The following is an 18,335-nucleotide window of genomic DNA, read 5'->3' on the forward strand; positions in this document are numbered from 1 at the left end:
CCGTACCTTTTTCTATATTGTTCTGGTTCTTGTTTGAAATGAGTTCTTGTAATAACTTCTATTGCTCTTTGGTAAAAGGATTGGTCTAAGATTGAGTTGTTTCCTCAGCGGTCACATTTAAGTCTTGAGTCTCATCTTGGTATCTTGGTTTTCTCTCTGCATGTCTGCTATGCATCTTCAGACGAACTTCTTGGGTGTGCCCTGTTTTGCTGCAGCGATGACACAATCCCTTGGATTGCTTTTTCTGTTTATTGTCGGTCATGGAGTTGTGAGGCCCTCGTGCAACTGATGTTGAAGAGTCCGAATACTCTCTGTAATGTTGTGCTTCTTGGGCTAACATCTTACTTTCATCTCACCTCTGAATAAACTTTCCTAAAGAAAGGCTGTATCCTCGTGAATCAACGTGTCTTGTTTTAGAACATTGAACTGACGTGAAAGCTACGGTTCTGGGAAACGAATCCAGATGAATATATTGTCAGAGGATTGTAGTTAATCACGTGCTGTTTATCTTTATCATTATTCCCTTCCCATATCATCGTTGTACAAAGATATTTCCGAGCAGGGCGTGATTAGGAAAGTGAGTGTGCTGGTTCTTTTTTTGTTTGGGGTCCACTGAAAATGTCTTGTGTTGAAACAGCACCGTGTTGTCTCAATCAGAATCTTGAAAAGGGAAAAACGGCGATTTATGCGTTTGGAACACTGGTCTACGATATTGTGTTGTAGCGACTTGTGACTAGTGACACAGGATTGTCATAGATGAGGCGCTCCCATGCGGTATTGTTGAGTGATGAATTTTGGGCTGTCAATTTGTCTCAGAAAAAGAAGAGAAAGAACACTCACCGACATGTGAATCATGACATTATCGTTTAAAAGATCGCAAAAAAATTCATTTTTTTCCCGGAGAATCTTTAAAACAAATAATTATTGCTTTTTTAAAATTTAAATTAAAAACAAGTTTAAGAAATTATTGTTTAAGCAGAAGAGGAGAATACAGAACTACCCTTCGACAGCACTTCCTTAATCTGTGCGAGACACCCCCCCGGGGGGGGGAGGAGAATTTAGCCGTTAACCATAATTGTCGTTTTTTGGGATGTCCGGAACCAATAAAAAAAAGTGTTTTTATGAAAGTTGAGATAAAATTTTTTTTATATATTTATCTTAAATATTGTAAAATCATATTTTTAGAAAGCTAATCTAAACGCTCAAATTCCCCTACTCTTCCTTCCATCCGCATATTTCACCAAACTTAAAACGCGAGTTTTTACTGGAAAGTGAAACTCAGATGGCGTGTTAATACTTCGGAGTCTCAGTTTGGTTTTGACCTCCCTAATAGCTTAGACTTTGATTAACTTGTCCTCAGAGTGTGACGTTATCATAACCAACATTTAATTTTCGATCAGAAGATGGGAAGATATGGCCGTAGTTCTACGACTTCATACCTCATTTTTTCACAGTTTAGACCAACCAGGTAAAAATATCAACAACCACGTAAGGGAATTGAATAATAAAATTGAAACGAAAATAATATGCTACAAACGTGACATATCATTACTTATCAATCTTGGGTTCATTAAAATGAGAAGTTAAAGCGAATCCTCGCTTTGTTTGTCACTTTCGACAATGACACAAACAAGCGTGACAAACGAAAGAGGTAACGTGTGTCCTCGTGCATGAAACGTAACCTCAGAAATTAAAGTTGCATTAACTATAGAAGGTCGGTTTGTTATGCTTTAATTTAAAAATATACTACATAAAGCTGTAATTAATGACTCCTTCTAACGGTATATATCAATGTTTTTATTTAGTACTACCTTTAGTCCTACTTGTTTGGTTTTTACTTTAGTTCTAAATATAAGAATCCAATTCACTTTGTCTATCATATTTATCTATCTTTTTCCTAATATAGTCATTGTAATAATAATAGCTCTAGCCAATACATTTAAATAGCAAAAATATTTTAAGAAAAAGAATACTTATTTATGATAAATAACTAACTTAACTAATTTTTTTAATCTACTAAAATTAGTTATTGGTTTTTATATTAAGGATCGGAAGTAGTATGACAGACAAAGTGAACTGAGGTATTATATTTATGACTAAATTGAAAGTTAAATTAACTTTTATATTAAGGATAGGAGGTGGTAATTATGTTGTCAAGTTAAAATTACATAATATGGCCGCCAAATATATATCGTAGGAAGATTCCAGGCAAGCCATACATCTCCAGTAGATTATTGCCCACGCAAGACGCTTTGCTTTTACTGGTAGCATGCCGCGTTTGGATCCTCTCGTAATCTTTTTTTCTCCTATTCTTCTTAGTATCTGATTTCTACTGTTGGATTAAATAATGAATGGATCAAATTTCATACTTTATAAAACTATTATTATAATATTACATTAATAGGAAAGAGAAGGTGAACATCTGCTTTTTAAAATATTAAATCCGAATTATTTGTTATTTGATCCAACGGTAGAGATGAGATTCTCAGAAAAGGAAAAAGACAGGATTCAAACCCGTAGTATGCCAATCACCAATTTACAGCTAGCATGCTATTGATTTTTTATTGACCACAAGTATTTCAAAACTTGTCATGGCAATTTTATTAAGAGAAATGTCTATAGTTTACTTGTATTCAACTGTCATTTTTGGAAAGGATAAGCATTTTTCTTTATGTAATTATCACTTCATATTAGGCCTTAAAGAGTTAGAATTGTTTAAGTTTTGAAATTTTATAGTTAATGCTGAAAATATCATTTAAATCACTTTCTAACTGCAAGCAGTTTACGGCCTAGATTGGTATTTATGGTTGCCACATGAGGATAGAAGAGTGATTGAAAAAGATTCTTCATTATCATCATAAATTTGTTTTAATGCAAAAAGAATAAAGGACGTATAATCAAATCCAACAATGAAGCACAAATAATGTATATGAATATAACAACATCAAGCCAACTAAACGAGTTATTACAACCAGCACATACATTTTGTAGTGCACAACTTTGCAATCTGTGACTTTAATGATAAACAAATTTGAACACTAGAGAGGCAAAAGATCTTCATAATCAATGAACAAATAAAGACGGTTCGGAAGCTCTCTTTTTCCTTTTCCATCCTCTTTCCTTTTTTTTTCTTTTTCTTTTTTCTTTTTTTAACCGTTAGATTAATATTTTAATTGTTCAGATTTAAATATATTTAAAATTATTATTAAAATAAATAAATAATTTTTAAAACTATTATTAAAATATTAAATTATTAAAATAAATAAATAATAAATTATAAACTATATTGAAATTTAATTCAAATGGTTTGCAAGTGCACTAAATATTTTTAAAACTCTTTTATAAATTTTAATCTAATGGTTAAAATCTAAACTGTTGAAATATATTGGGAAAACCATACTTCTAGTCCTTATAGTTTGAGTCAACTTTGGTCTTAGTCCCTATAGTTTGTTTTTTTGGGTAGCAGTCCTTATCATTTTACTCTGTTAAACAGTTAGTCCTTCGGTGAGATGACATGGCAAACGGAGCTGATATGGCAACTAACACTGTTATTACATGCTGACATGAAACAACACATGGATAAAATAGCTGATTGGACATTTTCTCATAAAAAAAAGAAGAAAGAAAGAACTCATTAATCAAAACAAAAATTCCAGAATCAGATATTCTTTGCTTGGTTAACAAAACTCCATCGTTTCTTTTCCTTCTTTTCAAAACCAATGTGCCAGAATTGTCAGGGGGTTATTCTCTTTCTTCTTCCCCAATAAGCCCTTCAACCACCGAGAAGCCTACCCCATGATATCACATCCTTCCCGTAAAACTTTCTGAAACACCAATCTAGAGAAAGAGAGAGATTTAAAAAATGGCAGGTTGATAAAACGCAATCAGAAAAATGGGTTATGGCATTTCTCTCGCATGAATGACACAAATATTCGAAAGACAAGGGGACAAACAATGGAGTTGAGTGCAAGAAAGGGGGTCTCTAATAAATCAAGCATAATTAATGTTTACAGGTTGCAAGCAGAAAAGCAATGATAGCAGGTGGTGGAGTAGAGGGATGGATCAATGGAGAACGATTAATGAACAGTATTAGGACATAAGTATCAATCGAGGAAACCTTAAAAAATCATAAAAATCAAAACTTTTCATGAATTATAAACATTCTGACAGCACCTCTGAAGAACTGCATTACAATACTTAAAAAAAAGTATCTAGAAAGTAAAACGGAGTACTTAAACCCTCAAAATCCCCCACATTAAAAATTTGTAAACAAACAAAAAGAAAAAAGCCTACAAAGGCTCTCCCTCTTAAGTAAACAGACAACAATTTACAAAAGAAGCATAAAGATCCTGCGCTTTTGTCAGCTGGATTTTGGTCTAGCGTCACGATCTTGCAAGTTCTAAAGTTCTTATTTGTCTTTCCTTCTATAATCCCTTCCATATATTGTTCATGTGAGTCTCAAAAATTCAGGGGTAGTGAAAAATACAGCCCCGTCTTCAAACTCACCAGCGAGCCCTTCCAAGTCTACCGCTTCGCGTCTATCGAACCCAAGCATCAAGACCCCTCTTTGCTTCACCTTCACCACACAGCTGCTGCAGATCGATCTCCGCTCTTTCCACCAATCAACCCTAGCCTGCGTTTTGATGATGCTACACCGTTTTAGTTTCTTTTTTTGTTTTTGTGATTTACCTTTGCTTGCCATGTATTCTTCCATATCAGCATATAATAACGGTGTTAGTGGCCATGTCAGCTCCATTTGCCATATCATCTCACGGAAGGACTAACTGTTTAACAGAGCAAAACTAAAAGGACTGCTACCCAAAGAAATAAACTGTAGGGACTAAGACCAAAGTTGACTCAAACTTTGAGGACTAGAAGTATGGTTTTCCCAAATATATTAAGAGAAAAGAGGATAGGAAGGAAAGAGAAGAGGTTCCAAAACCAAAATAAAGAATCGATGTATTAACTGTATCCCTCCTGTGCCTTTAGTTCATGATCAAGCTGCGGAAGTGGACGTCAAGCTGCAGAAAGTAAAACAAATAAAATATAAAATCCCTCTCCAAAATGAAGACAGCATAAGCTGAAAGAACATGGAGTCCAAACGTCATAAACCTAATAGAAGAGAACCTTTAATTTTCCACACATAGTGAGTGAGAGAGAGAGACATGGCTTACTCTAAGAGTTCTTTCCAGAAGGAATCGCTTGTATCATCATCTACCAAGAGCTTCTCCCAATCAGTATCAAAGATTGTGGATGAAATTGACTGGGTTGACACTTCATCTGTGATAGGGCTAATCTCCATATGGTTGAAGGAGGCCGAGTCAAACGTTGGAAGTAGGTTTTTTGCTTGCCTTATGTCATGTGATGTTGTTCCGGGGAGGCTATTATTGGTACCCGAAACTTCTTGATCTGATGATGCTCCTTCTATGTCTGTCCATGATTCTGAAATATCCTGGCGTGATTCATTTGGTGCCGAAGGAAATAGAGCAGGGCTTTGCATATAATTCTTGATCTCTCAAGTTGTTGGGGAGAGTACTGTTTGGACCATTTGTATCTGCTTCCACTGGGTTACTGATCAAACTGTGATTGCCCAAGAGTGCGAGACTACTCTGCATGTTACTGAGCAACGATGAACTGCCATTCATAAGCTGCAACAGATTCTGCAGAAGTTGGATTTGGACCAACTGATGAGTCACATCTGGTTGCTGTAAACCCAGACCCGCATGGCCCCAATGGCTCGTCAAGTTATTATTAGCCACGCCAAGAAATTGCGAGAGGTTCAAGAGATGCTTCAAGTCAGTTCTTGGCTTGTGAGTTTCTGGATCAATACCCATCTGGAGAAGCTTCTTCCTTAAGTTGGTGTTCCAGAGATTCTTAATCTCGTTGTCAGTCCTCCCTGGAAGATGCGTTGCAATCTTCGACCACCTGCAACAACAAGGAGTTGAAGTCTTAACTAGGCAATCATATATTATTAATGCTGCCAAGTTTAAAAGACACAGATGATATATATGATGCTGAATTACTTGTTTCCAAGAACAGAGTGAAGTTTGATGATCAATTTCTCCTCTTCTTCAGTGAATTTGCCTCTCTTGATATCAGGCCTGAGATAATTGGTCCATCTTAGCCTGCAGCTTTTGCCGCATCTATTAAGGCCCGCTTGCTTTGGAACTGTTTTCCAATTTCCGCTGCCATGTTTGCTGATACAATTGAAAAGCTTCTCATCTTCTTCGGGCATCCAAGGCCCTTTCTTCACACCAGTCTCCTCGCAACACGGTGGCCTACCCATTATGCAAAGCTAGCTGGCACAGTAAATGCAATTCCAACAACAAAAACCTCAAGACCCCTCAGAAGAGATAAACTAAAGCTGAGGTCTAAGAAAAAAGGTTTTACAAGATCTCCACTGAGACAGGTTGCTTTTATAAGTGCGTCTATAAGACATCCAAATTCATGCAATGATGTCATTTCTCCGCCTTTTTTCGGGTTGACGAAACGTGAAGGAAGCAACCCAGGGCACATATATTTTACATATAATATTTGAATGCATGCCGCTTTAAATTCCATAAATTTTATTCTTTGTGGGAAATTCATTGTCGCTTTGACCAATTGGTCAACATTGAAAGATTTTCCATATAACAGGGGCATGAGATTGAAAAGTCAAAAAGCAGCGTTGGAGCCTGTGGACGTTTAGGGTTGGCTATATAGTGGTGAATATTTGCAAATATTGGAAACCTAACAACTTGGAAAACCAAATATTACTTTTTATTGTGTCCGAATCTTCTATATCACCTTATAAATTGATGCTTTGTATGCAAAGGGAAGCTGCTTTATCTGATTTGACCTTGGCATTATTCTGCACAGGCTCCTGCATTATGTTGGTTTCATCATTTGATCGATTAAGTTGCAAATTTTAGAGTAATATGTATTTATAATTTTGGAAAATCTAAAACATAATTAGGAATTTATTTTTTGCTTAACTATGCTTCAACGTATATGTCAACATATCATCAGCCAATTTATATTATAAAATTAAACAGCAAGTTGCACTATTCACAAAGTTTGAACAGTGGCTCGTTATTCAAACTCTATAATGTGTTCAAAAGGATGAATTATGGTAGGCCATTGCTTTTAGTAAACATGGGAGGTTGCTTCTGATAATAATGGTCACCCATTTGGTCATCAGTGAGGCCATATATCAACTTTGTCATTTTCTTCTTGTACACTGCGTTCTCAAATTCATTGGTATCAATGGCTGCTTTCCATTATATAATTCTCAATAATGCAACTATCTGTAACTGCTCCTTAATGTATTTATTGCGTCAATATTTGTTGATTAACTTTTCACCAAATTTCATTCCAATATCTTAATTAGGACGCTAAAAGGTTACCGAATTTTTTTCTTTTCTGAAGCATTCAAAGTCAAGGGACTAATATTATACGAGTGAAGGCTCTATCTTATAACTTTATTGATATTTCTTATGGCCAAGTTTTTATAGACAGGAATAATCGTTTAATCAGATACCATCTATCAAAATGACCGGTTAGGTGTAATGCGAAAAGGTACAATAAAAGGAAAATAATTTAGTGGCATGCTGATCCATTTGTAATAATGGATATTGAGAGCCATAACTTAATCAAGTTCTTAGACGTAACATGGGGAAGCAAAATTAATTAATAGCACAAGGAATCAATATAATAATTACATTTTCTGCGACAGATGTATTGTAATATATTGATCATTGTTGGAGATAAAATGAGTAGAAAGGGTTTTTGCAAGGCATGAAACTACAACTTGAAAAGACTCTTTTCAACCATGTGTTTTGTGTAACCAGAGAGATAAATTAAACATGATGATGGGTTTTACCTATTATGTTAGATGAACCCACCATTGTATTTAATTATTTCCCTTCAATTGATTGCGTGGACTGCATGGATAAAATGAGTTTAGATTGCACCGTATGCATTTTGGGTGTGAGAAACTAGTTTCAGTGCTCATCATCATAGTAATAAATACTACGATACTTATAAATTTTCAACTATTATTGGGTTTGGACTTGCATGTATATGAATTATTCATATGTGTTACTTTTCATCGACTTCTCTTCTTTACCAACAGGATTAGATCTAGTGAAGAGGGCTAGTTTCTTACAATGTAGCGAACTAAGGTTTGAATACTAACAGGCAGAAGAGCTCTCACATTTAGTAACTGACAGTGTCTCGAACATGATTACCTCCAATAAAAAAATACCTATGTTTAGCCCAAAAAAAAGTTCTCGTCTTCCCACCCCCGGCATAAAACGAGTTTCAAGATCTTCATAATTAATTGTACCTGGCTAAGTTATTTCTCCTTTTACTTTCTAGTTGAACCGAAAGGACGAAAGGTCAAAAATAGAAAGCAAACACGTGTGAAAACTTCGGCCAAAAAAAAACACGTGTGAAAACTAGATAATAATTTTTTATGTGGTCAAACCAAATATAAAAATACCTATAAAGATTATAGAATCCTCCTCCGGTCCTTAATATATGATCTAATTATTAAATTGATTTTGGTCCTAAATATAAGACCTATTTTTCATATTTATCAATTTTTTCTAAATTACCCCTATGAATACTCCATCAACCATAATCAAGTAGAAGAGGGAGGGAGATATTAAAAAAAATGATTATGGTGCTTTAGAAAAAACTTGTCATATTTTTTATAATTAACTAACTTACTTAACTTCCTTAATATAATCAAATTAGTTAAATAAGTATTATATTAAGTACTGGAAAGGAAAACTAAAATTTGAAATCCTCTTAGCATATTCCAAATTCAACATGCGTGCTTTTACTATACCGAGTGTTTTGACATTCATTATATAATATTTTACAGAATGTCAGTTTGACTTTGAAACCTCTCAATTCAGCTCGAGATTTGATTACGTTCTGGTCACAGTGGATTTTATATCATCAATTCATGACCAAGGTTTATTTGTCAACCAGAAAATATATACGAAAATGGTGAGATATAGATTAATGGAGCTGATTTTTCAACTTCAATTATCTCATTTGCGCTCATTTTCTTGCTTAAGTAGACAACCAACCAGAAAAATAATGAACCAAGCTAAAAGAAGAAGCATGGGAATATTGAGCGGAAGAAATATTTCTATTCTGTGTATTAGATGGCTAGTGCTTTAGATAAAAAGTTATAACGGAAAGTCAATAATGCAACTCTTTCTATTAAACCATAACGATTGGCCCAAGTGTAATGTTCAACCTGATTCTGAACTTTCATTAGCCCTCTCACTGGCAGACTCGACGTAGAAGAGCCAAGATATATCGATTGTATTTGTTTCTCCACTTTTACTCATTTACATTCAATTGTTATAGTACTACACGAACACTTAGTAATGAATGAATGAATAATGAATGTTTTATTGTATCCTTTGTGGGAATATTCCTTGAGCATCTGGGCCTTAAAATCCTCTACCATGAAACCAGCGATGAGGAAGTGGTGGCTGTCAAACTGCAAAACAAGAGAAAATAAACATTTAATCCCTCAACAAATGAAATCATAAGCTTAAGAATATGGAGGGTATGAGCATGCTTAGACCTAATAGAAGAGAACCTTTTTGTTTTCCACACACAGGGAGAGGTTTTTTTTGGGCGAGGGGGAGCTTACTCTAGAAGTTCTTTCCAGTAGGAATCGCTTGTATCATCTTCCAGGAGTAGATTTTCCCAAGCATCAAAGACAGTGGATGGAGCTGGCTGCAGGTCGGCCATTTCATCAGTATTGGATCTCTCCATTTGGTTGGCTGAATCAGTGGCAAGAAATGGATTTTCATCTTGATTCAATTCATGTGACGAAGAAGTTCTTCTAACTCTACTGTTGATATCAAAAGCTTGTTGATGTGATGCTCCTTCCAGGTACGTCCATGATTCTGAAATATCCTTGTTTGCGTCGCTTAGTGCTGGAGGAAATAGATCAGGGATTGCACGTAATTCTTGTTCTCTCAAAAAAGACTCTTTGTTGTTCGGGAGAGTGCTGTTTGGACCATTTATATCTTCTTCCACTGGGTTATTGATCAAACTTTGCTTACTCAGTAAGATCGGGAGAATGCTCTGCATGTTACTGAAGGAATTGCCGTTCATAAGCTGCAACAGATTCTGCAGAAGTTGGATTTGGGCTAACTGATGAGTCACGTCTGGTTGCTGGAAACCTAGACCCCCATGGCTCCAAGGGCTCATCAAGTTAATATTAGCCGTTCCTAACAACTGCGAGAGGTTCAAGAGATGCTTCAAGTCAGTTCTTGGCTTGTGAGTTTCTGGATCAATACCCATCTGGAGAAGCTTCTTCCTCAGATTGGTGTTCCAGAAGTTCTTAATCTCGTTGTCAGTCCTCCCTGGAAGATGCGTTGCAATCTTCGACCACCTACAGCCACAATCAATCCAAGTTTCAGCATTAACCACACGTATATAATCAATCAGCGAGCAATGATGTAACTAATTAACCATGCACTTACTTGTTTCCAAGAACAGAATGAAGTTTGATGATCAATTGCTTCTCTTCTTCAGTAAATTTGCCTCTCTTGATATCAGGCCTAAGATAATTGGTCCACCGTAGCCTGCAGCTTTTGCCGCATCTGTTGAGTCCCGCATGCTTTGGGACCGTTCTCCAATTTCCACTGCCATGTTTACTGATATAATCAAAAAGTTTCTCATCTTCTTCAGGCGTCCATGGTCCTCTCTTCACACCACTCTCATCACAACAACACGGTGGCCTACCCATTATGCAAAGGCAGCTATAGCACAATAAATGCAATTCCAACACAGAAATTAAAGGATGTCCTCTCAGAAGAGATAAAGAGCTGAGATCCAAGAAAAAGCTTACCAGATGTCTGGTGAGACACGTTGGTTTTATAAGTGCTCAAGACATCTAAATTAAAGTAATAAGGTCTTTGACTCTTCTTTCCCCTCCCTTTCCTCCTGTTTGACGAAACTTGAAGGAAGCAGCCTAGGGCATTTATACATATAATATTTGAACGCATATCTCTGTAATTCCAAAAATTTTGCAATATATGAGAAATTTAGTGTTGCTTTGACCCATCATTGGTCAACATCGAAAGAACTTCGATATGATAGATATATGAGATTGATAAGTCAACCTTGGAAGCAGCACTGAAGCCCATGGAAGTTTCATGTTGGCTATAATATATGTATGGTTTGAATATAGGAAAACTTCAAACAACATAGAATTACCGTGTCAAAGAAACTTCCGTCACCTTATAAATTGGTCATTTGCATGGTAAATTTGGATAAGGAAGGCTGCTTTATCTGATTTGATTTCAGCATCACTTCAGCTCATGCTCCTGCGTTACTTCTTTATTAATTTTCTTAATTCCAAAACTTCTTTATTTGATTAAGTTGCTAATTAATTTTAGAGTAATATATGTAAAAGTTGGGAAAATCTGAGACATATCAATATCACGTATCATTGTCAATATTTACACTAAAACATGTCGTAAGTCGCATTTTGCATTCACAAACTTCAAACAATTAATGCAGCCCATTGCTAAGACTCTGTATAATACATCTTCAAAAGGTTTGAATAATGCTAGGCAATTGTTCTTAATATCCTAAGCGTGAGAATGCTTCTGACGTGGATAAATGACCACCCATTTTGTCATCAGTGTGGTAATGAACTTTGTCATTTTCTTCTTATACGCCATCCTCAAATACTACGAATAGGGCTGCTTTCCATTATATATTCGCAATAATGCAGCTGTCTCTAACTGCTCCTTAATATGCATTCATTGCATTAATATGGCTGATTAACTTTTCACCAAATTCATTCAAATTTCTTAGGACGCCAATGGTTGCCCTCCTCCTGAGTTTCTTGCCGAATTTTTTTGAACCATTCTAAGTCAACATCGACAAATATGATACCTTTTTCTGCAGAAGAATGGTAGTACTGATTATTGGACATTAAAAAATGACTATAGAAGTTAAACTCTGAGTTTTTTCCCCTTTCTTTATAAAATTGTGAGATGGAAACGAAGACTGTTCTACTGCGCAATATGTGTGTGTGTGTGTGTGTAACTCTAAAGAGAGAGAAATATAATGATAGGCTCCATCTATTAAATGACACTCATCATTATATTTATTTCTCTTCAGTTACATATATAAAATGCCCCAATGTTCCCCCGGTCGGCGTGACATGAATGAATTGTTTATGTGCATCTCTGTATTGCCTTCTCTTCTGCATTTTATAATTACTAACACCTCACCAGTTCTACTTCAATTTGGAACCAAAAATAAAGGCCCTATTTCGTTCGGAAGTTTCAAGATCTTCACATTCTAAATGTATCTGCACTAAATTGATTTTCATTATATTATCTAGCTAGTTGAGCCAGAAGGATGAAAGGTAAAACTGGAAAAGATATGCATTTGAAAACTAGGTAATAAAAGATTATCCGGTCAAAGTAATTAGCATAAACACCTATAAGGATTATCCAGTCAAACTAACATATGTAATCCCCATAATATTTACCAAATTCAACATGTGGGCTTTTACTATATCGAAGGGTTTGACATATTAATATTTTATGGAATCTCAGTTGTGTTTTGACCTTTCAATTCAGCTCGAGCTCAATTTGATTAATTATATTCTGATCAAAGGGGATTGGCATCATTGATAATGACCAGGGTATAATAATTTTGTCAACTAGAAAATAGACATCAAAATGGTGAGGTTTTTCAACTTACTCATCTGCTCTCATTTTCGTGCTTAATAAGAGAACCAACCAGAAAAATACTATTCAACAAAGTCAAAGAAGAATGAGCGGAAAATATATTTCTAACCAGCCGGTCTGGCCGAGTGCTTATACCACTAGATCAAAAGTTATAGAAGATATAGTTTAAGGTGTAGCTCTTTCTAGCTACTTGATCATATTGGTCAGTGTTCTGGTTTAATCTGAAGCCTCTCCAGATCTTTCCAAGCCATGATCTTCGCACACCTAATCCTAGGCATTATGATCAATCCGAAGTGCGGGTGTGTTTTTTCAACGCTCCGGTTCCGCAAGGATTAATGATCTTCAAAGTACTACCTCCGGTCTTTAATATAAGAGCTAGTTGACTAATTTGAGTAGATTAAAAAAATTATTTAAGTTAGTCATTTGTAATAAATAGTCGTTGTCTTTCTTAAATTATCCTTGTTAATTAAATGTACTGACTACAATTACCATTATTACAAAGGTCACCTTAAAAAAAAAAGATAAATATGAAAGACAAAATAGATTAAGGTCTTATATTTAGAACTAAAATAAAAACTAAACAAGTATTTATATTAAGTACCGGAGGTAGTATATATGCAGGGTTATACTGAATAACTTGTTTTGTGCAGCCCGCGGATCAAATGGAATTAAGTTTTTATGATATTAGAATTGGGGTAGGTACTAATTAAGTAGAATAACATGATGACTTAAATTAAATGTTAGATTTTAAACTTTTTGGGCCCACTAAAAACTAAGAAATTTCTTTATACGTAAATTAAGAAGCTTGGAATGTGAGTATTGTGAGTGGAATTACTTGTTCTTAGAATAAATTATACAAATTTTCTCGTGTGAACAAAAATTTAGATGAAATAGGTTTTAGAAACTCATCAAGATTCATGCCTTAAGATTCAAGTAATGCTTACAAAACATATCTCATATCAGCAGTGAAATTCAAATTTATATATATATATATATATATATATATATCTCTTTGTGGGATATGAATTGCATCCTTGCCAACTATAATAATTTTCGTTGGCTACAATTCTTTTTAGATTGATTAAATTAAATTATTATATACTTTTTATTTGAAAGTTAGACTCAATTTTCTTTCACCACGTTTTATTCCGTTGAAGTTATATATATATATATATATATGGGTAAGTTTTACAAGTTATAAAATCTAAATTTCTCATATATTTATATAAATTTATTGGCTTCGTATATGCAAAGTGACACATAAGTTAAATGCCGTCATGTGCCTTGACATTGTAATTTTCTATTTTTTTGGACCAGAGAGGATCTGGTTAATTATTTTCCCATGCGAAGAGAGATGGAAAAAAAATTGCCGCCACATTAATTACAACACATATTTAGTCGGATTTGCATTGGGTGCAGCTGATGAGCACCCAGTGCTCATCAAGCTGATGAGCACCCAGTGCTCATCAGGATCTGGACCGTCCAGATCCGATCTGGACGGTCCAGATTTTATTTTATTTTTATTTTTTATTTTTTAAAAATAATTATTTTAATAGGTATAGAATAAAAAATAAAGATAATCTCTTAACTATCATGCTTTCAAAAAATAATTTTTTCTATTTTAAAATAATTATTTAAAAAATTAAATATGAACCGTCCAAATCTAATCTGGACGGTCCATATTTCTCATCACTTGATGAGCACCGGGTGCTCATCAAGTGATGAGCACCGAATGCAGGCCTATTTAGTCCCAAAAACGTGGAAAACAAATAGAATGAAATATTTTGTTTTTGATACATACAAAGAGAATCAAATATGGTGAAGTAGAATTATTACATCTTAAAAGGAACATCAGACTAAACATAATTTTGCAACAATATACCTCGTATTAGATACAACAAAAGAATCCAAACAATAAAACCCAACAGACTATCTGTAATATTGAATGAATGAATGAACAATGAATATTTTATTGTATCCTTTGTGTGCGCGCGCGCGCGCTTGTATTCAACTATTCCTTGATCAAGTCCATCTTTAAAGACACCAAAATCCTCTACCACGTAATCGGCGATGTGGAAGTGGATGTCAAACTGCAAAACAAATTAAAAGAAAACAAACGTCATAATCTCTCAACGACAAAGGTCATAAGTTGTAAGAGCACGAAGCCCATGAGCATATAAATATAAGGAAACCTTTTATCCCACACACGCAGATCGAGAGAGAGAGAGCTTACTCTAAAAGTTCTTTCCAATAGGAATCGCTTGCATCATCTTCCAAGAGTTTTTCCCAAGCATCAAAGAGTGGGGATGGAGATGACTGCAGGTGGGACCCTTCATCAGTATTAGAGCTATCCATTTGGTTGAAGTTACCTGAACTGGTTGCAGGAAATGGATTTTCAACTTGATTCATTTCATGTGATGAAGTTCTGCTGATATTATTAATACCCAAAATTTGTTGATCTGATGCTCCTCCTAGGTCTGTCCATGATTCTGAAATATCCTGCTGTGATTCACTTGGTGCTGTAGGAAATAGAGCAGGGCTTGCATATAATTCTTGCTCTCTCAAGCTGTTGGGGAGAGTACTGTTTGGACCATTATTTATAACTGCTTCCATTGGGTTATTGATCAAACTGTGAGAACCCAAGATTGGAAGAACACTCCGCATGTTACTGACCAACGATGAGTTGCCATTCATAAGCTGCAACAGATTCTGGAGGAGTTGGAGTTGGGCTAACTGATGAGTCAAATCCGGTTGCTGGAAACCTAGACCCCCGTGGCTCCAGGGGCTCATCAAGTTATTATTAGCCACGCCAAGCAACTGCGAGAGACTCAAGAGATGCTTCAAGTCAGTTCTTGGCTTGTGAGTTTCTGGATCAAGACCCATCTGGAGAAGCTTCTTCCTTAAATTGGTGTTCCAGAAATTCTTAATCTCATTGTCGGTTCTCCCTGGAAGATGCGTTGCAATCTTCGACCACCTACAACAACAACCAATCCAAGTTTCAGCATAAATCATACGTATATAATCAATCAGTAAGCGATATATATATGACATATGTAATTAATCATGCACTCACTTGTTTCCAAGAACAGAATGAAGGTTGATGATCAATTTCTCCTCTTCTTCAGTGAATTTGCCTCTCTTGATATCAGGCCTAAGATAATTGGTCCATCTTAGCCTGCAGCTCTTACCACATCTCTTGAGGCCTGCTTCCTTTGGGACTGTTCTCCAACTTCCGCTGCCATGCTTACTGATATAAGCGGTAAGCTTCTCATCTTCTTCAGGCGTCCATGGTCCTCTCTTCAAACCAGTCTCCTCGCAACATGGTGGCCTACCCATTATACTAGGCTAATTTGCACAGCAAATGTAACAGATGCGGGAGATATATGAATCTCTCTCAAGAGAAAATTTAGGTATAAGATACAACACAAACGCTTAACAGATTTTGGTAAGACCTGGATGTGGATTTATAGGGGTGCTCGGAACATCTGAATTCAAAGGAATGATGTCATTTTAATTGTTTTTATAATGTGTGGTATATTGACTATATTGAGAATACAGAAGCCAAACCCTAGCTAGGAATTGCGGAAGAAGCAACCTAGCTAGAGATAATTAAAACAAAACTAATCAGTATAGTTTAAAAGACAGTTTTTTTTTCCTCTCATAATTGAAATAACAAACGCATAAAAATCTGTTAACCTAAATATAAGTTTCATTATATTATGGTCAAAGACTTGTGGGTTTGACCGGCTGGTCAAGATAATAGAAATATTTTCGATGCTTTCGAGAATTGAGACTGCGCAGTGTTTGAAACCCCACGTACTACCCCACATGCCCATGAACTACGTATAGTGATCGATATAAACCTCCCCCCATATTTATACACTACGTGTGTGTGTGTGTGTGTACTTACGTGGTTTTGATATTGTGAAAATATCGCATCATTTGTACTCGGAAAAAAAAATATATCGTATCATATATCGACTTTAGTACCTTGGGAAGGAAATGTTAGTAGTTGTTAAATAGACCCCTGGATGCGCACTTAGCCTAACGTACGTAGTCCTCCTCTCTTGTTTATAAACAATTCCTAACATGTTTTTATTAGAATTAAGAAAAACTTTAAATCTGATTAATTTTGCTTTAAAATTTCATAATTTTTTAATTTCATTCCTATTTAATATATGTACTTTCGTAGAAAATAACAATCTACAAAACACTAAAAACTAAAAAAAAAAATTATACATTTATGTTATAAATTTAATGAAGTGTTTAAAAAAAAATACTCTGTCTCCTTTAAATAAAATGAAAGGAGCAGGTCACTCATTCATATATATCATCAATTAATAGGCATTTAGAGAAAAGAAATGTTTGTGGCCCACCGCTCTCGCTGTGTACATTAATCAAGTTTGCCATTTTCTTATTATTCGCCATTCTCAAATACTGAAATACATAATCAATGGCTGCTTTAATTGTTTTTTTCCCCGCAAATAATTAATAATTAATTCACCAATCTCCAACTGCTCCTCATTGCCCAGTTGATCACCTTTTTTGCCAAAATAATATTAAAAACTGAAATTTGATTTCCCAGAACGCCAAGAGATTGCGTTCTCTCGGGAGTTCCATACCAAATTTTCTTGGAGCCATTCAGCTTTTTCCCAGTCAAAACACTAATATTATTAATTAGTAAACATTTTTACTAATCTGAAGTTAATAGAAATAGCATAATTCAAATGGTACGTGTCACGTTGTCATCACTTATATCAACGTAATATCAAGCTGTGATTGGTACGATAAAATACGAAACTGATGGCAAAAAAAAAAGAGGATAAAACATGAAACTTCTCTGTTCGGAAAATAAATTACTGGGGATATTGCTGGGAAACCTTATGGTAGTTTTGGTTTCAAATGATAGTTCTCATTTATATATTGCAGGGGTAAGGAAATTAAAATAACAAATAAGAAAAGGAAAAAATCGATGTATATCATTTTCACTTCTGCAGATATAAGGTATTTAAAAGAATCAGAGAGAGAAAATTCGATGACCAAAAAGAATAGAGGCTGAAGAGAACAAGACATATGGATGAGAAACGAAGGAGGTGACGTGTCATTACGCTTGAAACGTAATCTCCTTTTAGAAAGTTCTAATCTACGAGTATTTCTCTTCGAGGAGGGTTCGGCTTCATCACTTGCAACAAACTTTCTCTAACTATATATTAATTTTTTATTCTGTAATTTAATTAATTGCTAAGGTTGACCTAAGATCATCAAAACCAAATAAATTTCTCGAGTTATGAAATTTATAATAACTTCATTATTTTTTCGGAGTTCTATTGTTGCTTCTTTTTTTTTTTTTTTTAAAACATTTGCATGCTATTGAAATGTCTAAAAAATTGGAGAAATAAGAAATTTTGCGCAGAAGCATATAAAAGTATGAAAAAAATAATTCATTGATGTCAAATCTATATATCTATACACAACATATATCTTGTACAAATATGAGTCACATTTGTATAAAATATAAAAACTTTAAAAAGTTGCATTTTAATTAATTATGAGCCATAAACAATACTACTTGTTTCTCAAACTTAAATACATATTTCACATAACATG

General features: G+C 34.9%; 4 protein-coding genes across 4 annotated transcripts; all 4 read right to left on the reverse strand.

Annotated features, from left to right (window-relative positions):
- Positions 1-4,955: 4,955 nt before the first annotated feature.
- On the reverse strand, positions 4,956-5,500 carry LOC114714067 (transcription factor MYB39-like). The gene is made up of 2 exons (XM_028898754.1): positions 5,175-5,500; positions 4,956-5,021 (listed from the first exon to the last, which is right to left on the reverse strand). The coding sequence occupies exons 1-2, from the start codon at positions 5,498-5,500 to the stop codon at positions 4,997-4,999; spliced, it is 351 nt and encodes a 116-aa protein (XP_028754587.1). The 3' UTR covers positions 4,956-4,996.
- A 10-nt stretch (positions 5,501-5,510) lies between these two features.
- On the reverse strand, positions 5,511-6,286 carry LOC114714069 (transcription factor MYB93-like; the record flags this gene model as incomplete). The annotated part of the gene is made up of 2 exons (XM_028898755.1): positions 6,024-6,286; positions 5,511-5,925 (listed from the first exon to the last, which is right to left on the reverse strand). Coding segments are annotated over exons 1-2 (678 nt in total), but the record flags the coding sequence as incomplete, so codon positions are not given.
- A 3,029-nt stretch (positions 6,287-9,315) lies between these two features.
- Positions 9,316-10,912, reverse strand: LOC114714093 (transcription factor MYB41-like). Its single transcript, XM_028898782.1, has 4 exons — positions 10,868-10,912; positions 10,500-10,778; positions 9,659-10,408; positions 9,316-9,502 (listed from the first exon to the last, which is right to left on the reverse strand). The coding sequence occupies exons 2-4, from the start codon at positions 10,763-10,765 to the stop codon at positions 9,463-9,465; spliced, it is 1,056 nt and encodes a 351-aa protein (XP_028754615.1). The 5' UTR covers positions 10,766-10,778; positions 10,868-10,912; the 3' UTR covers positions 9,316-9,462.
- A 4,045-nt stretch (positions 10,913-14,957) lies between these two features.
- Positions 14,958-16,064, reverse strand: LOC114714105 (transcription factor MYB41-like). Its single transcript, XM_028898796.1, has 2 exons — positions 15,802-16,064; positions 14,958-15,702 (listed from the first exon to the last, which is right to left on the reverse strand). The coding sequence occupies exons 1-2, from the start codon at positions 16,062-16,064 to the stop codon at positions 14,958-14,960; spliced, it is 1,008 nt and encodes a 335-aa protein (XP_028754629.1).
- Between the last annotated feature and the right edge of the window lie 2,271 nt (positions 16,065-18,335).

This window comes from Neltuma alba, unplaced genomic scaffold (assembly GCF_004799145.2).
Source record: "Neltuma alba isolate B1F8T4 unplaced genomic scaffold, ASM479914v2 tig00011485_pilon, whole genome shotgun sequence".
NCBI classification, from domain to species: Eukaryota; Viridiplantae; Streptophyta; class Magnoliopsida; order Fabales; family Fabaceae; genus Neltuma; species Neltuma alba.